The sequence below is a fragment of the Thunnus albacares genome, chromosome 8 (genome assembly GCF_914725855.1).
Source record: "Thunnus albacares chromosome 8, fThuAlb1.1, whole genome shotgun sequence".
Taxonomy (NCBI): Eukaryota; Metazoa; Chordata; class Actinopteri; order Scombriformes; family Scombridae; genus Thunnus; species Thunnus albacares.
Window position 1 is genome coordinate 20,794,044 of NC_058113.1, and position 19,783 is coordinate 20,813,826.

Here is a 19,783-nt window from a genome sequence, read left to right on the forward strand (position 1 = left end):
TGTGCATTTGTGCCTATGTGTGAGAATGTGTATCCCTATAGGTGCATGCATGTGTCTGCTTACAGTATACATATAGCTCCTGCTCATACATCCCGTCCCCAACACTTGAGAGGGTTCAGCAGTCAGCACGCAATTACTTTCAAAGGAGCTGGCTGCATGTCGGAAAGAACCACACCTGTTCGCACTCATCTCCTGCTGGCTTTAGTTTGCTGTGAGGTGTGTGTCAGCATGTGTTAGTAATGGTCTATAACCGAAGTAACTTATATGTCAGCCTCACGCCACAGATTCGAGCTACGTTCGTAACAGATGGCCTGGACAAAGATGAGACAGAATGATAGAGAGTGAGAGAGGCCGCACGGTGTTACTGGCCTACTGACTCTGTTTGTGTAATTGAAATAGAGATCTACATAATACAGTATTAACCCAATAGCATGGACGTCCATATAAATCCACATAAACTGAAACATCCAGTTATGTCACGAAGGGAGGATTTGGCGTCTGCCTCGGCTTTGATTGCAGCAAATGATGTGTCTGTCTGGACTGACTGGCTATGGTTAAGTGATATGATCACTGTCTGACTTTCTATTGTTTATTGTCTATGTGCTGCTTTGGAAGTATTCCCCCTATTCTTGTCTGTTTTCACACACACAAACCATAATGATTTGTAGCAGGAATGAGTACAAGAGCTAGTTGGTTGTTTTTTTGCATACGGACTAACTACAGAGTGTGTGAGTGACAGGGCTTTTGAATTATCACTTTCACATGCTGCTTGTGTAAGTGCCGGTATGTACGCCCACATGCATTGTTGATGTGAGGTGTTGATGTGAAGCCACATGGCCGGCCTCTAAATGGTTGGATCTATGTCGAGGATTGCGTGTTCACATTGGATTAACACACCGCACTGAAGAGAAGGGGAGGCCTGCACAGGAGGTACACCTGATGCCCCTGCAGCACTTCTCCGGCATGGATGAGTGGAGCTGCAGTGATGCTCACTGAGCTATGCATATCCAGAAATTAACCTTTTATCATTAGTGAAACTTAAAGTCATACCCCGGGAAGGCAGTCGCTTCTAGTTTTGATGGAACAACAGGCTGTAAACCAAAATGGCTCTGAGTAACACAACTGTTTAAAATGTTTTTCTGTGCAAAAATACAAATATCTGAAAAGATTTGCTTGTGTTATCTGTGCATTAACAGGAAAAAAGGTGGTAACAACTTCGAGCCATGTTGACATTCTCACTTTAAGGTCATCTAGGCCATCTTTCCTGCCGTCAGTTGTTTCTGGCTTTAATTGGGTATTAATTTGGCAGATTACCATCCTTTTTCAGGGTGGAATAAGCCGCCTTTTCAGGACAAGATAAATTGGAGAAAGTGTGATAAGAAAATAAATGGCATGCTTGTCACAGTGGGAGTGCAGCAGGACGGATGCCACTAACAGCCCCTGCAAAGCTTCCTGCTGCCGTCCCTCCGGCCTGCATGTGCAGCGGGCCGCAGAAAAAGAGAAATCATATGCTGGTGGGAAGTGAAGGATGCAGCACCCCCATCATCGACACTGCAACATTAGAGTGTGACCAGGCTTTTATTTTTAGCAGTGTTTTTGCATTTCATTTTGAGTAGCAAAATAACATTTCTATTTGCTAGCGTGAGCTGAGAGAGCGCTGTAATGACATTAGGCTGCTTTTTTCTCAAATGAATCACACATCTGCCATTTGTGATATAGGAGGTTGGAGCCCTCGGGGGGCTGCGAGCCAAGACTCTCTGCTTTGAGTCAGTCAGTGTCGAAGCAGATAGCGTCAGAGATAATACGCCTGTGCGTGTGGACAGGCAAGCAGTTAGAGCCAAAATGTAACTGAAAGATGAACGCGTGGTATGGACTTCTGTGACACTGGAATGTAGTTTACAGTTTTGAATTTCACATTAAAGCCGCACTTGGCAGTTTGTGTGTTGGATTCAGCCAAACGGAGCGAGGGCTAAGTTTGATTGTTGAAGGCGTCGCTATTCAGAAATGATACAATAAGATTACTGAGCCCTTCTCAAATTTACATTCCTTCTTCTTAGTTTCTGTTAAGGGAGGAGATGGTGATGAAAATATGTTTGTAGCAGGTTCTGGCTTTGGCTTTAAGAGGGAGTCTAGATTTCTCTGTTTGGGGGCAACTTTTGTATTTTGCTCATAGGTTTTGATACTTCATGTCCACTATGCACATATTAGGCCTATTTCCCTCCAGTGAACTAGTTCACTGCAGTAGCACCATCGATGAGTATTTTCCCAGAAGATTTTCCACAGCGTTTATTGGGCCTTATTAAATTCTTTTATGATTTAGATTCTTGCCAAATCCAAGCCTGTCTAGGCCAACAACCAAAGGTTTGTAATCTGGTTTTTAGTTTTGAAATCATGTGTTCTCTGAGGGAGAGGAGACTGAGGTAGAGGAATACCGGAACAGGCTAAAATAACGGTTTGACATTTTAGGAAATACGGTTATTCTTTGTTGCTGAGAGTTTGATGAGAAGATTGATACCACTCTCTCTGTGAGATACAGTATATGAAGCTAAAGCCAGGTGACAGTGAGCCTAGTTTAGCACAAAGACTGGAAACAGCTAAATAAAAATCAACCTACCAGCACCTCTAAAGTTGTGTACAGACAGAAAGTGAAGCAAATTTTTTGCCATGTGTCATTTGTGTGAGTTTGAACGCTGGACTGTTTGTATTTATTCACCCCAAACAGCCAAAATACCAACTGCACATTAGCTGTAAGCTAGCTAGTAACAAACACACCGACTGTGTCTGTGTGAGTGTGTTTGTGTTCAGTTCAGCCTCTGGCTGAACCCAGAAACTCTGGTTTTTTCTGTTATTTCCAGCTTCTCTCCTTTCCTTTATCGTCTCTGTATGTTTATGAAGCAGATTCATAACATGTTTTTGCTCAAGTTGAAACATTTTCAATTTCACGCCACCTCGGGCAAATTCACATCTACTTGCATCTTTCCATCGATCTGTCTCTAAAATTTGTTCTGCGTTCTGTCTGAACACACAGTTCTCACACAGTTAGGCTCACTAATTAACACATTTCATCTTGTTTCTTTAATTCATATAATAAACTAAAGTGTAAAGGAGACTTTGGTTTTTATATGGATAAAACAAGCAACAAAAAATATAACATTAGTGAGCTTTATAGGTGTTGGTTAGTTGTTTTTGTTCACTTCAGACATAGCCAAGCCAGCAGTTTCCTGTCTTTATGCTAAGCTAAGCTAACAGCTGCTGGATGTAGCCTCATATTTAGTGCACAGACATGACAGTGGTATCAATCTTCTTGTCTAAATCTCAGCAAGAAATTAGCCTATTGAATTAGCCTATTTCCAAAAAGTTCAAACTGTTCCTTAAGTTAGTTAACCTAATCAGTCTTACTTTTGTAAATATCTTGTCATCAAGGCAGAGCAAATTTTTGTGGGATGAGCAATGTCCTGTTACCTGTTCCTGTTGCTGCCTGTTCAGCAATTCACTGAGGGCGTCGCTCTGTCATCTAACCTGGTTTAAGTACTGTTTGCTGTAGCTCCACTTTCATTCAGCTTAACCGCCAGAGAATTTTTGATAACTCCCTTTGACATGTGCATGCTTATTTCTGGAATCGCGTTAATCCCCCTCCTTCCTCACTGCTCCTGCTGCCTCTGTGTCTTGGCGTATCACTCTCTCCCTGTGGTTGTTTGTAATGATGGTTTGGTGTAGGCCTTGTCCTTGACTGCCTGTTTGTGGGTGGGAGCATCTGGATCATATAAAGGATGGGTGGAGATGGGTGGATGAGTGGACAAAAGACAAAACATGACCCGACCGCTGCTGAGAATGCTTGCAGGCACTGTGGGAATTTTTTTTTGAAAATGTGTGTTTGCGTGTGTGTGTGTGTGTATTTGTGTGACTTCCCGTTACCTGTGAGCTCTGTGACTCTTTACGGGTACGTTTCCTTTGTTACGCCTGGATGGTGTTAAGGCATATTACACACTAACACAATCCTACCCCTCAAGCCTATGTTAATATTAACACCAAAATTCTTTGCTGAGTGTCGGGGTGGGGGTAAAGTAGTGTGGCAAAGTAGCATACATGTGCCTTCAAAGAGGCGTGACATGAAGTACAGCACTACACTTTGCGCTGGAGAGTGTCGGTGCATGCATGGCCACACAGAGAGGAAAAGTGTTGGGCAAAGAGGAATGGATGGAGAGAGCGGAGAGAGGGTCACTCAGCTGAAGTGAACACTCCAGTGGCAAAGGGGACAGTCATGAACTAATGCAGGTCACCTCCGCAAAACAGGAAAGAGCATTTACACCCACACCACAGACAAAAAGAGAGGGTGAAAGAATGAAAGAAGCACATTCATATGCATAAACACACTCCTATCATCCTCCTCTCATCCCTGTTTTATAATCCTGCTTTTTTTTTAATTCTATTGTCTCCCCTTTTCTCTCTCTCTGAGTATCACAGCTCTTCCCAAACAAACAGAGGACCTGGCATCAATAATAGAGCAGCGTGGGTCTCCTTATTTAACGTACAGGGCATGCCTACCCTGCTGTCACTTTTTAGATGAATAATACACACGGGATGGGGAGGGTGAGAGAGACAAGGGACAAGATGGAGGTGGAAAAGGGAGGAAAGGTATCAAGTAGAGTGAGTAAAAGAAACAGAGTGGAGCAGGAAGACGTGAGAGACCGGCCAGCAGCGTGCATTAATGCACCACTCAGGTCCAGATTGCAGACTCAGCACTTCTCAAAACTGTCAGGGACAAACTTTGAGTGTTTCTGCCGTCAGATGGACCAATGACAGAGATGCTGTAGCGCTCTGTGCATATGGAGGGGTTGTCTGAGAGTTAAATAAAGGGGCTTTTACTGCCAAGTGGACCTGCCAGTAAATGTCCCTCTCTTTTGTTCAAATTTGTCTCGCACACACACACACACACACACACACACACACACCAGACCCGGTCATCATGCTTCAGCTCGAACTAATCCTTGAAAGGTGTGTGTAACACGGCACTCAATGCTTAACTGAGGATGTCGTGGTGAATTATTCAGCATGCTAATGTCACGCAATGAGACATGCATGAAGCTCTTTGAACACCCCTCCATGTAATCCTCATGTACAGGTTTGTCCCAGAAAGAGTAGAGGCGATGTGAGGACCTGTGGTCCCCCAGGCCCCCACAACAAGAAGCTAAATAGTAGATGCATAAATATTAATGTCAAAATAGTTTGCTATATGTTACTTATGCATGACTTTACCCTGAAGCAGAGAGTTAATTGAATATGGAATGACATATTTGCAGCATTTGTGTGTGTGCGTGTGCATTTTTTTTATATCTGATATAAATAGAATGGCGCTTAATGAGGTCAGAATATATGATATGTAAGTGCGTGCGTTTCATGCATGACATGTTTATACATGTAATGACTCTTTATTATTTTATATACACAATGAAGGATGATTCTTGACAAGAGACACGGAGCTTGGGAAACTAATCAATAGGCAGTTCCCATGAATGCTATGATGTGGAAGTACAGTATGCATCCAGCTTCAGTCACTTTCTTAAACAAGGCTGGAAAGGTGTGTCACTAATGGAGATTGTCATTCTTATGAAAGACCTTAGACATCCTGGCCTGGTGGATTTAGTCTTCTCCCTGTGGCTGATTTTATCCTGATCGGCTCTGTGATTCCAGTCGCCAAGCTGTCCAGACATACGCCGCACTAAAAACTATTTATTCTGATGCCTGTGGCTGCGTATAATCCTTAGCTGTCATGGTCCATTTGTATTCTTTTCTTGATACAATTCATATATCACTCCAAATCCTGGAGGACTTCCATGGAAAATGTGTGAATTTAGTAAGATTGACATAAAGACATGCAAGTGGGTGAAAAAAAAGATAGACAGACATGAGTGAGGGAGGGGGGGGTTGTAAGAGAGAGAAAAAAGAGGAGGGAAAATGAAGGATTGGAGGACAGATTTGCAGGGCCTCCATCTGTGAGTATAATCCTTAAAAAAAAAAAAAATCTGTTTACACCGTTGTCAGAGAACAGAGAGGTGGAGGTGATTCATGTCATAAGCCACAAATGATATCAGTTTCTTATTATTTGTTTGAGTTATTAAAGAGAAGAGAGTCAGAGGGATTGTGTCTATTAGTGTATGCACAAGCCGGTACACTCAGTGGTGTTTTGGTGAGATGAGGCTGCTTTTGAAAACTCATCCTGTGTCTGTGATGATTACGTAGCTCTTTGTGTGGTTGTCAGAGAGAAGGAGAAAGAGAGCCTCCTTTTATCTGGTGAACGATTGTGTGACAGTGAAAGCATAAAAATTGTATGACAACAATGAGAAAAAATTTCTTTATTTGCAAACAGCGGAGGATGGCTCTTCCACAGTGCCAACTTGTGTGCTTGTGTGTTAGACTGCAGCCCTTTAGGTGATTAGTGTTGTGCTTGATGAAATCTGGCAGTGAGTTTTTTTCTCCATTAACTCTGCATCTGTGCGAGCATCCGAACCTGAAGTCTGACGTTGCTACTACCTCTGTGCGCACGACAAACTTTGGCCCGCGTTCAATCGCCTGCTCCTCAACAGAAATGAGTGAAGGATGGGTGCCAGACTGAAGGAACGGCAGCCACCACGGTTTTGGAATACTAATGGAAAATTCAAGGGCTTCAGTTTTGTGTGGGAAGCTGCCATGTGTCAGCACGCAGCACTCAGCTTTAAAGTCACTTTGTGTGTGTGTGTGTGTGATTTCTTTGCCAGCATGCTTTTTAAAGCACTTAAACCTAAAAGCAAATTATGGGAGAATACACTCCAACATAAAAGTCATACGCTATTCTCGTGCTTTTCATTCTAGATCAGAGAAAATGAGTAAATGTCTGTTAAAACCAGAAACAAAAGGGAAACCAACACTGAACATACCGTCCCTCACTGAAACGATGACGGTTCTCTTTGGAGCTGAACTACAAGAAGCATCAACTTGCGAAGTTTCAACAAAATGTGACAGTAACTGTTATGGCCTTTTAAAGTTGGAAAATGTGACCTTTAATCACGGTGCTCCATCAGGTCAATCAGTTTAATTTTTTAAACACCAGAACATCGTGCTAAAGTGCATCATCACTCAGAATTGGTTATTAGCTTTGACAGATGCACACAGCAGGAGTCCTCCCTGATTGTATTGCATGGGGAAGACAATCAAAGAGAAATGTGGATGAGTCCTGGACGTGTTCTACACAGACAGTAGATCAACTTCCCACTACTTCTGGTGACAAAAGGAAAAGTCTGATTGTAGAAGTATCCCCCTGAAAAAAATATTACTTCACAAAGTTCATCTCAGCTTCAGTATTATTGGAGCCGATCCATGTTTTAGCTCTTAATGGCGTCACAAAATCACACTGAGGTTTTCAAGCCTTGAAAGAATATCTCATAATCTCAGAATATCTCTCAAATTTGGTTTCACAGTCACTTTTCTTTTATTGCACCTTCTCTGTTTCATGTGCAAACTGTTGAGCAGATATAAGTTGTATTTTGTTGATAAACTTGTCTTTGTCTCTGCTTCCTTTCCCGTCAGTGATGCTGCTGGACACAACAGAGTCTACCTCAGAGCTGGGCTGGACCACCTATCCAGACACAGGGGTAAGCAAGTAGCGAGCTGACTGTCAGTGTGCTTTCCAGCTGTTGGAGCATCAAAGCAACGCTGTTGGGAGACCAATAAAAATGTGTTGCACACATGTTTATTCATGATCATGTTGTGAGAGCAAGGTTATAATCACTTTGTTTGTTGGGCTATGTGGTTTATCTCTAATAGTCATGGAAAAAAGTGGCAATATGTTGTAATAATGCACAATACGTTACACATTTTTATAGCTAAATAGTCCTGTTAGGTTACTGATGGTAAAGTTTAGGCATTAAAGGATAGGTTGGCGTTTTTAAAACATCTTCAAAAGTCTGTCTTTAAGGACAGGTTCACACTTTTTCAAGTCTGTCCTAAAACAATAGTCAGGTGTCCTAATGAACACTGACATATGTTTTTCTTGCCATAATCCTCCTGGTCATACTGTCCATTAGAAGATACCTTCATAATACACTTTCAGTGTAAGTGATGGGGGAAAAAATCTACAGTCCTGTTTCTGTACAAAAATGTATTTAAAAGTTTATTTGAAGCTAATATGAAGCTTCAGCCTTCCAATTTAGTCAAATCAAGTCAATATCTGTTAGAGCTACAGTCTTAGTGCCAAACTCTCTCTTTTTGTTACACTGCAGCTGAACAGGAAAACAGTCAGTTGAGACACAGAGTGAATTTCTTACTAAAAAGACTGTAACTGTGGAAGATATTCACTTTATTTGACTAACTCAGATGGCTGAAGCCTCATATTAGTTTCGGACAAACATCTAGATATATTTTTGTTTAAAACCAGGACTGTGGATTTCGTCCTCTATCACTTACATTGAATGTGCATTATAAATGGACCTTCTAATGGCCAGTATGAACAGGAGGAATGATTACAGTGAGCAAAACCTGTTCCAATGTTCATTTGGGCACCTGACTGTTGCTTTAAGACAGACTTGAAAAATTGTGAACCTGTCCTTTAATATTCACATGCCAATTATGTACATTGAAACAGTTTTTGTTCCCTGTAATTGTCTCTGTTCTTTACTTACATGATTCCAATGTAAGTGAAGGGGGAGAAAATCTATAGTCATATGTAAAAAATAATTTAAAAACATTTAATAAGGTTCAGCAGAAGCTTATATAAAGACAAAAAAGTGGGTTTCTTCCAAAGTCTTTATAGCACAAAATTCCCTCTTTGTTTTAATATCCCTGCACTGCAGCTCAGCTAGGAAACAAAAGGAGGAATTTCAAACTAAGAAGATTTAGGAGCTGCCGACTTCATTCATCACACTCAGACTGCTGAAGCCTCATTACAGCCTCAGATAAACTTTAAAATGTATTTTTTAATTGCAACCAAAAACTGTTTTAATGTACATACAGCAGGTCAGTGTTGTTTTAAGACAGACTTGAAAAATGTAAACCTTTGCTTTAAGTTACTGGTTGTTGTCTTTAGATATTTGGTTACATTATCAGGCTTATGGTGAAGTCTTATATGATATAAGATATAAGATTAGAATGGCAAAGGTCCTCTATGTCATTTGTATGACAATTTAAATACATGTACACTATTGGACTGTTTTCCTCTGAGTTTGCAATCATTCATAAAGTAAATAACCTAAACACAAAATATTTATTTTTATGAAATCTTTAAATCTGTGTGCTTGGTGATTGTCGTGAAAACACACAAAGACATTTACAGTGCCAGGAAACTTCTATATTCATCTCTGTAGATATGTTGATCAGCTTGTTAGCTCACACTTGCTCGGACATTTAAAGTCTGTTTAACTCAGAGCCAGTACAAATGAAACAATTCATTTCTCACCATGTTCACACTTTCACACATCAAAATAAAGCATGAGCCCTTCAGAATCCACTTTGCTCAAAGATTGCAATGATTCAAATAAAAATAGGCTTCCCAAATACCTTGAAGGATAATTCTGCAATTCTTGCTTCAGATGATGACAGTGTTACATAAGTTACAGATTGATGCTTGCTTTGTTATGAGATTATGAATTCTTATGTTTAGCTGTAGGTTTCAGGTCAGGGGTATTATCTTGCAAATTGGCATTGATTGATCAGTGGATCTTCTGGCAGGTGCCACACACCAAATCAATAAGGTCTCACTTTGCCTTTAAGACCTCCTTGAGGGCTTAAATACCCCCTGGAGCTTTTTTTGTCTATTGGTCTCTACTGTGTGACTTCATCCATGATGAGATTGCAGTGATTGAACCATAGATCTCCCATTCTTGAGCTGCTTTTTATTTAAGGTTTGTCACATTGCCTTGAGCTGTGTAAATATGTGTGTGTGTGTGTGTGTGTGTGTTGGGAGGGGGGGGGGGGGGGGGGGGTTGTGCTTGCGTGACTGTGTGAGGGTCAACTCCTGGGTCAGTTAAATTCATTCATCTGTAAGTGATTGTGACTCAGTTCAAAAATGGCTCATAATTACACACATACATTGTCTTCATTGTTGTCATCCTTGAAATAATCAGTCCAACGGCATTTGAGAAAGTGCGGGACAACGAACATACTTGTTACTGTGCAGGAAATTCCTACACCAATTGCTGTACCAGCGCAGAACAATATTATTCTAAGGCTCTATCCATACATGGACAATATGTGCAAAACATCTGATATATATATATATTTAGAATATCAAACTACGCATGAAATGAAAACAAGTCATAGCTAGCTTCACCCTTCTTTCATGCATGCCACTTTTGGCGACCATCTACCACCACAATTTGACATGCTGGCAGACCAGAAAGGACCAAATGGAAACACAGTAGTCTTTAACCAACATCTGGCAAGCATACACACTCACATCGAGCCTTTTATCTCACCTTACACTTAACTTTAGCTTTATGCGCTGTCATTATCACCCCAGTCTGGCCTCCAGTGTCGGAGCATAATTGTACATGATGTTTGATTAACTAGGGCCTCATGTGTGTTAGGAATTTGTGAACCATGATGACAGCTGCTAATAGGAGGCCATCCATTTCTGTGTGTGTGTGTGTGTGTGTGTGTGTGTGTGTGTGTTTGTGTGTGTGTGAGCAAGTCAAGCATTTGCATGAGTTTTTTTTCTTTGTGGTCCCTAGATGAGAAGTGCTTCTGAGATGGAGATATGGTTATTTGACCTGGGGCATCAAGCTGAGAGAAGTAAAAAGACAGACCAAGAGAGGGGGAGAGAAAGCGGGAGGTTTTGTGTGTGTGTGTGTGTGTGTGTGTGTTTGTATGTGTGTGTGTTCTTTTTTTAACTGTTTCCTCACTTTTCTCCTCACATCCCATCTTTTCTTTTGCTCGAGGGTCTGTGGATATTCTTTTCTCTATCAATACTGTGCTCTCCTGCTTTTTCTTGCAGTCTTTCCGTTCTTTTAATGTACCGACAAGGTCCCCCCTCAACCCCCCCCCCCCCCCTTTGTCTCTGCCTCTCTCTCCTTCTTTTAATCTTTTCTCCCTTTGCCCTTCACAGTCCCAGAGCCACTGGGTCTCTGTCTCATAGTCTCCCTTTTATCCCCCAACTCAATCTCCACTCTTCCTCTCAATTCCTTCAGTGTCAAACCTGCAGAGACTCTCCGCTCTTTACAATGTAGTCTTTTGCTTTTTTCCTCCTTGTTTTCACTCTCTTCTCTTCCATTGTGTGTTTGCTTTGTGTGTCTGCACATGCATATGTCTTGGAGTATATGTGCTTCCCTCGCTCTGCCTTGCTTCTATGTGTGTGTGTGTGTGTGTCCGAGGCCCTGCCCCTCCCTGTCACTAGAGAGATTGCGTGGCTCTCTGGCATTTCGGTTCAAATTAAATCACAAAGATGAGTCGTCCCTATTTTTTTTCTTCTTTCCAACGCTTCATCCACCCCTCCTCCCCAATCTGCCCCGTTTTTTTTTTTCTCTTTTCTTCATGGAGGGAGGGAGAATATGAGACAAGGAGAAATAGGGAAAGGGAGCAGGAGCAGGAGGGGAGGTTGAGGTGGAGGGGGTTTAAGGTCAGAAAACAAATGAAAGCTATGTTTTTTCACAAAGGTACAGAGACAAACTGCACGCAATGCCACACACGGATACCAGCGGCTACTCTGTGTACCTGAAAGTCTCTACCTGGCCACATGGTTGGGCTTTTACTGAAGTCGCCTCACTTTGTCACACAAAAACACACTCTCTCTCTCTCTCTGTTTACTATTTTCCCACTTCTCTCACTGCCCTCTCTCCAACTGCATCACTCCACCCCACCATGTGTTCTCTGTTGTCCCCTCCATCCGATTCCCTCGTTCCCATGTCTGACAGAGGGTGAATCACGCCCTGGGTGAGAGAAACTGTCCTTTCACTCCATTAGACTGACAGCGCCTCAGACTCTTTCTATCTGTTCCCTGATATTATCATTATTCCAATTGGACCGAATATGAATGCACTCTCTCATGTGTGAGGGTACAAAGATTTTTTTGTTCATACTGGCTGTCAGAACCACACAGAGAAAGAGACGTGTGCATGCAGAGATCATGCACAAATACAGAAACACAAACCAAATGCACCCTGATAGGGTGTCAAGACCTTTTGTCCTTTAGCCATTGTTGCAGGGAGAATAATGATGATGAGGCCTAATACATAATTCCTCTGTGTTACAACAGAAAAGGCCTTGCTTGTCACTCAGGGCTACACAGGCAAGCTGAGCCTTTTCATCCTTGGAGGCACCGTACTGTATAATTGGTGAAACTAAACCCTGAGCCTACATTTACATTTTGACTCATCTGACAGACTCTCATTCAGAGCCGTGTCTCTGTGCTGCTCAGCTTTCTCCAACCACTCACATCTTTAACTCAAATCCATCAGCGCAAGAATTAAGCTTTTCTAAAATATGACAAAATCTGCTCATCTTGTTACACAACAGCTGCCACAAGTCAGACACACAAGTGTCCGCCACCCGTCGCATGAGAACAATGGTGCACATGCAAATGCCAAAGCAGTGTAAGAGAAAAGCAAAGCACACGTTTTTATCCTAGAACATTATACCACTATAACATAGTCAATTGCAAAATGACAGCATTATCTTTTAGTTTAGGTTTGTTTTGCTGTTTGAACATTTCCCGAATTACCAGAAAGAAACATGCTCTCTCTCTCTGTCCCTGCAGCTACAATAGTTTTGTTTTTATTTGCCTATGATTTTAAATTTTTTGCATCCACCCCAGTGTGATGGAGGTGAATAGAAATTTGTTTGTGGTGCTCAAAGCATTGAAAAATAACATTAAAGATGTTCAACATCAACGTGTCTTTTCAGAATCAGTGCCCTTGTTCTGGATAATACACCTGCCTCACCGTGAACATGTTTCTTTGGAACTACTTTCTACTGAAGAAATAGTTCCTTTGAAAACATCTGACACTGTGTTCTGTGAATTATTCAGCATAATCAGGAAATGGTTTCTGAAAAGACATGTTGACTTTTTGTTTCTTTAGATTAAATGCTTTGAGCAACACCAGGTACATTTCACTCACCTCCACTGTGATAAGATGGTGGCAAAAATCTCTGAGCGAGATTTCTCAAAACCTGGACGCATAAAAGCAACATGGTGGGATGTCACTATATGAAAAAATGTAAATGTGCTTTTTTTTGTGGCAGAAATTAATTATATGTTGATCATAGTAGTTTTGCAACATTTGAAATGTGCCATGCTCTGATTGAAAGGCAAAAGTGGTTTACTGGTTTTATAATCATTGATTCCCTTTTCAAACAATGGAAAGTCTATTGGAGTACTAGGACATAGAGATGACCTACAGCAGTGAGGACAATAAAGATTCAATACCAGTGTATGTTATATCAGAACAAACTATTATGGATCTCCCTGAGGATGACGATGTCAAACAACAGTGTGTGATGTTGGTTAAGGACAGGACCCAAATGTCAGCAACACCGGCAATATCCTCAATATTTACCTTGTAACATGTAAACCATCCTGTAAGATATAAGGGAAGATTTATAACTGTGGAAAAACCCTAAACATATCAGGTTTTTAATCGTTTACGCAGGCTGACTTTAGTGCTCTTTGTTTATGATCATATATCTGAGTTTACACAAGCTCATAATATTGTTTCTGTCTCTCTCAGTGGGATGAGGTCAGTGTCCTGGATGACCGAGGGAAGCTCATACGAACCTTTGAGGTCTGTAATGTCAACCAAAATCCCCGACAACAAGACAACTGGCTGGCTACACCCTTCCTGTACCGCCACTCTGCTCCACGGGTGTTTGTCACGTTGCGTTTCTCGGTGCGTGACTGTGCCAGCCTGCGGTCACCATCGCCCACCTGCCGAGAGACACTCACCCTGTACTACAAACAGGCTGACAGTCAGAGGGAACTGGAGAGGACTTGGGCAGCTGAGGTGAGGCAGAAGAACAGGATTGTAATCAACCATATTTTTGTATTTGTGGTAATTATTATTTCACTTTAAGTGCCACAAAGGAGCATTTTATTTTAATAGGTTAACATAATGAAAACTTAATTGATCCTTGGACCATGTGATGTGGCAGAAAAGGTTCTGCCAAAGATCTTATTAGCCTCACATGTTTCCTCTGACTGGCACAAATGAGACATTTTCCAGCTTTCAGCGCATAGTTTGAATCCACAATGTTGCAGTAACAGACTCTCATTTCCAGGCAGCTATTTGCTTCATCAGTCATGTTCAGCCCTACCAGACAGGGGGACTAAAAACGACAGGGGGACTAAAAACAGCTCAATGTGTGACACAGTGAGAGGGGGAAATTGTCATCTAAATATCTATTGGTGAACATGGGGCATCCAGGGTCTCGGTGGTCCAGGAGTCTATAGTGGCTAGTTAGTTGCACAAACTAATAGATGTCCCATTTAGCTTTAGTGGTAGATTAAAGGGTACTGTAAAAGAGATTATTTGAAATATCGTTAACACATCTGACCTGACACATGGGAAACTGGAAAGGCTTTAAATTACATTTGACAAAAAATAACAAAATATACCTTAAAAAATCAAACATTATTTTTATAAAGGCAGACTAATAGACTCAAAGGCTTTGTTTTACGTTAGCATAATCAGAAAATATTTCCCACTCATTATAAACTGGGTGAATATTACTAGCTGCTAATTCTGAAACACATATTATTCCATGTATGCATAGATAAATAACACAAAGTAATACCTACATTTACAAAGGACTGGCAGTTAAGTTTAATATATTATTTGACCCACCTAAAACTGTTATTTTTGGCAGTTAAGATACAGCTTGTGATGCTACAGCGACTTACTTACTTGTCACACACACACAGTTGAGTGCTTTGGCTAAGATTTACTGGTGCAACCAAATTTAGTAAATCACAAGCTACTTTGCAACTGGCTAGTGGCAAGAACATACAGGACTTTAAACATGGATTTACAAACAGTTGTAACTAATCCACCCAATCCACGCATGATAATCCAAACATACTCAGGTGCAGTGACTTCCTAAACCACAGTCAGATTACTCATTTGTTTGTGGAAGCTGTCTAAGTATCTTCACTGACATATGTGAAGGGCAAAAAAACAGATTAAATCAAATGGAAAATGTAAAGCAATTTAGATTCTCTGATTAAGGTGCATCTGATCACAACTGAATTAACGAGGGATTCATTCCTCTGTTTATTTTCCAGCTGTTTTTTGTCACTGTTTGAGGTAAAGAACCTCCAGACACAATCATTAAGCACAGTAAAATGCAACTTTCATTGTTGTTACGCTAATGTTACACCAGAACAGCATGACCTCTCATCATCCCATGACTCGAAGTAGTGGTATAATCACCCTGATTATTGTTGTGCTTGCCACGAAAAGCTCTTGAGATTGACGGCCTCCTCAGACCACACTGATGTGAAGCACATGTCAAGGGCAACGGTTTACAAAATGCAAAAATGTGCTACCATGGACTAAAAATGTCATTTCAGCTCCACTAATTACATCTTTAAGGCATAAAATAAACGACACTAACCATTTCACACTGATTGCAGGAAATTCTCTACAGTAAACCTCATGTCATGTCTTTGTCATGTCATGTTTGTTATATCCGCCAAGCTTAAGTCTGGGAGAGATCATGCATTTGTTCGTGTGTGTTCTTGTGTGTGTGTGTGCATGTGTCTGTGCGTGTATCTGTCCACAGCTAATCTCGCATACTACTGGACCCATCTGCCTTATATATTTGTGCACATTTATGACTGTATGCTCAAGGGCCTGTTGTGGTTGCAGTGACTCACATTTGTTGAAAAAACTATTTTATAAGGTGTTTTATATATCGCCATTGACTGCTAACTCCTCACTCCTCTTAACTGGCTGGTAGAGGCCGTAAGTCATTGATGTGTTATAAGAGCTCTTATAATACATCCATGCTGCAAGTGATCAACAACTGCAGAAAAAGGCATTTCCGGCAATCGGCTAGGCTAAAAACAAGTATGTTGCAGGCCGCATTTTGGCCTTTGTCATGACTCAAAAACTGACATTCATAGAAAAGTTTGGTCTCATCTTGAAGTGGAGCATCTTCAGATTAATTCCATACCCGATATGTTGTGATCCACTAAAGTAAGGCACAATATAAGATGATAAATCCCCATTTTTTGTTTTTTGTTAGCTTCACCGCAATCTTGACTGTAAGGGAGCTGGGAGGGTCAATTGAGCGAGATTCAACTTTTCTTTGTTTGGGAGAGGAGAGGAAGGTGGGGGGTTCTAAATAAATAACAATGTTAACGTTGAGAAGATTGGACTTATCATCTTATTTATTGTTACCTTATTAAGTTTATACAGTTTGGCGAACCCAGGAGGACGCTTGGTTACAACACCATGACACTATTCTCTGCATCTTAAAGAAAACTGAGACTATACATGCCCCCAGACATACCTTGTGGAGACCTGCACTCAACTAAGTGCACTCTTCTAGCTTATTTATGCATTAAGTTTAAATTTATTTCTCTCTGGGACATTTTGAACTACTGAATCTGAATGAGCTAAATGTGCAGTCGCAGTCACGGTGGGAGAGATGCAGTAGGCTATTTGTATAGATGAATGCATTTCTCCTTAGGGAAGTGAGATGCTTTTTAAAAATGCAAATCAAAGCCTGATGAGGAATCAGAGGAGAGTCACAGAAGAGCAGGAAGCACTGCAGCGCTGAAAGTCTTAATGGGGACTTGAGCACGAACCCCTACTGGGATCTGCGTAGATCTAAGTCAGCGTTTGCTCTTCTCACTAAACTGATGACTGAAAAAAATTCATCACATCTCTGAACTTATCTTTCACCTTGTCATTTTCCACATATTTCTGTTATCTTCTTGGGATTTATTCCACTGTGTTTTTCTCATTCATCTGTCAATCAACTTGTTCTAACATCCATAATTTTCCTCTTGTTTACTTCCTTCTGTCCTGACAACCACATATTCTCCTCATGCTATTTTGTTTTCTCTTGACCTCTCATTATCTCTCCACCCATCGTCTGCTGTACACATTCTACCCTTTCCTCGTTACAGCCGTCCAGCAGAGAGAAGGACACCAGGGAGGGCTGGGTGAAGATTGACACCATAGCTGCAGACAAGAGTTTCTCAAAGGTGGAGCCCAGTTCACCCCACCAGTACCAACCCAACAGATACAGCCGAATCAACATCAAGACACGCAGCTTTGCCCCTCTCACACGCAATGGGTAACTGTCACTGTTCCATATTTGTGTTTTACTAATAATACCCTCACTCCCAAAGGTCTAACTGCGCTCCACTGTCCTAAACATCTGACCCTTGTTACAGATTTGTCCTGGCCATCGTCGACAGTGGAGCTTGCGTTTCCCTCATGGGTGTCTCTATCTTCTATCGCCGCTGTCCAGCCACCAGCCTCTACTTGGCATCCTACCCAGCGACTCCCTCAGGTGCGGAGCCGACTGCTTTGGTGCCCGTGAGTGGGATATGCGTCCCCCACAGTAAAGCGCAGGGAGGCACAGCCCCTCGCATGCACTGCAATGCTGAAGGGGAGTGGATGGTGCCCGTAGGAGGGTGTGTCTGTGATGAAGGCTACGAACCGAACGTCAATGGATCTGCCTGCTTGGGTAAGTCTGAAGAACCCTGACAGTGAATTGATCAGGTGGATCTTTATGGGGATGGTTCACATAATCACTGCATCTTGTCCAAATAATTTAGACTGTCCTCCCAAGAAAAGTGACAAGATCCGTCTTACGTACAAGAAGTGCCCCAAAACAACACATGTTCAAGGAACTGAAGCCCTCTAGTGACCATTAATTGTGATGGGAGCAAAGGAGGAAATCAAATGACGTAATTATGTAGCGACAAAGTCTGCGTGCAGAGGAGGTCGGGGTGGATGGATGGGTCAACAAAATGTTGAGCTTCAATACTGGGGTTCGCTGTTTGTTTCCTGTTTCCAACCGCAAGTCAATACTGTTAGCCTAATTTAAAACCATGACCACAATCATCCCTTAATCTTAAACACATGGTTGTCATTGTAACCATGATGACAAAGGTCTCCTAGTGTTAAGGAAGTAACCCAAACCACAATGCTTCCCTGACCTTAACAAAGTACTTATTTTAATCCGAATCATAATCTTTTCCTAAACCGAAACAAGTCCTTTTGTGCCTCAACCTTACCAAACCAAAGCGTTGTCATATCATAGAATGTATTTACATTTCAACAGTGGTTTGTAGAACGCAGTCATTCTGTTGAACGTGTTGTTCTGCAGTGCATCGACCAACAACGTATTTTGTCGACTTCTCGTTGGCTCCCAACACACATGAATGGCATGAAAATATTTTACTAATACAGCTTTTTTTGACATTTCAGATTGTGTTGGACGTAATGTATGAAACTGTGATAATGCAAAGAGTAACACTGTTGCTGGGGGCTTGGTTGTCCCCAGATTACCCAGATGAGCTAAGAGTTATCTCTCTGACTTTCCAAATCTACTACCAAATCTTCAAAAGACATTATACAACTCTTCCCAGACTGAAAAGTACTGCCCATAGCTTGCAAGATTTTAATTTGATCACGACTTTAATGTGGAAATGTGCACACAAAATGTGTGCACAGCGTGACTCTGGGAGAAAAAGACTGGTAATCAGTCAATTTTTTAGGTCAATCTTGACTTTCTGTCAGTTCTATTCTTGGTATTTCTTGAGATCCGAAACATCTGGATCAATACTGAAAGGAGCTGCTGTCACTCTGATTCTCAGCTGTGTTTGATGCAGAGACCAGAGGAAAGTGAGGGCAGGCAGGTCAGGTCGAGATGCAATACGATGAGAAGGGCAAAGACGGTTTCTTATCCACACAGGGCATTTGTTGTTTGCACATATTGTCTGACATCACTAGAGCTTTTCAGACATATCTTCAGGAAATACAGAGAGATTGTTGAGCCAGAAGTGCTTCATCGACAATTTACTGTTAACCTGTTATTAATAAAACGAGAGGAGAGGAGATTTGGCAGCACCCAGCTGAGAGCCAGACAGATATTACTAAGGTCAGCAATTGCAAAACTGGTCAAAAGCGTTCACACTTCTCAAAGTGAGTGTAAGTGCGGGAAAAAAAAGAGATGAAAAAAATTTGAGAGATGTCCAGACAGACAGGAAGGGATATAGGAAGAGAGGAGGGGGAGGGAGAGAGGAAGAGAGGGAGAGAGCCATAGTGAGAGGGATGTGACACATTTAGGTCATGGCGATGTAATGGCCACTCGTCTGTGAACAAGTGACAGAAACCGCAGGGGGAGAGAGGGGGAGTGGAGGGAAAATAGGGAGAGATGGAGGGAGAGTGAAAGATAGGAGGATGCAAGTTAATGACTTAAAGAACTGAGCAGGCAAAACATTTCTGAGGGCGTGAAGGGCAAAGAGTTTTTGTATGTATGTGTGAGGTTGTGAGTTGTGATTGTGCATAAGTTTAGCTTGATATGATGCGGATATGTGCTTGTGTCTCTGTCCACATATGTCTGAGGACTGTAAATGCCAGGATTACAGTAAAAAAACCGAAGTCTACCAGGAATTTGCCATAATTGCTCAGCTGCCTCGCATGGGGGCCCTCAATGTCTAACTACCTTCAGCACAATTAATCCTCCAATCTTGCCAAGTCAGCTGTGAAATGTGTTCATGCTCTTTGGCTTTACATCTCCGCTTGTGTTTGTCTGCATTTGATTGATGTTTACTGACAAATCACCCCTCAGAACTGCTCGG

The 19,783-nt window shown here is 41.7% G+C and overlaps 1 protein-coding gene across 1 annotated transcript in view; it reads left to right on the top strand.

Annotated features, from left to right (window-relative positions):
* Positions 1-19,783, top strand: part of ephb6 (eph receptor B6) — a 40,748-nt gene that overhangs the window by 1,345 nt on the left and 19,620 nt on the right. Inside the window, exons 2-5 of the mRNA XM_044360079.1 lie at positions 7,564-7,628; positions 13,692-13,964; positions 17,096-17,265; positions 17,366-17,661. Of these exons, the coding sequence (XP_044216014.1) occupies positions 7,564-7,628; positions 13,692-13,964; positions 17,096-17,265; positions 17,366-17,661 (804 nt within the window). The remainder of the gene's footprint in view (positions 1-7,563; positions 7,629-13,691; positions 13,965-17,095; positions 17,266-17,365; positions 17,662-19,783) is intronic.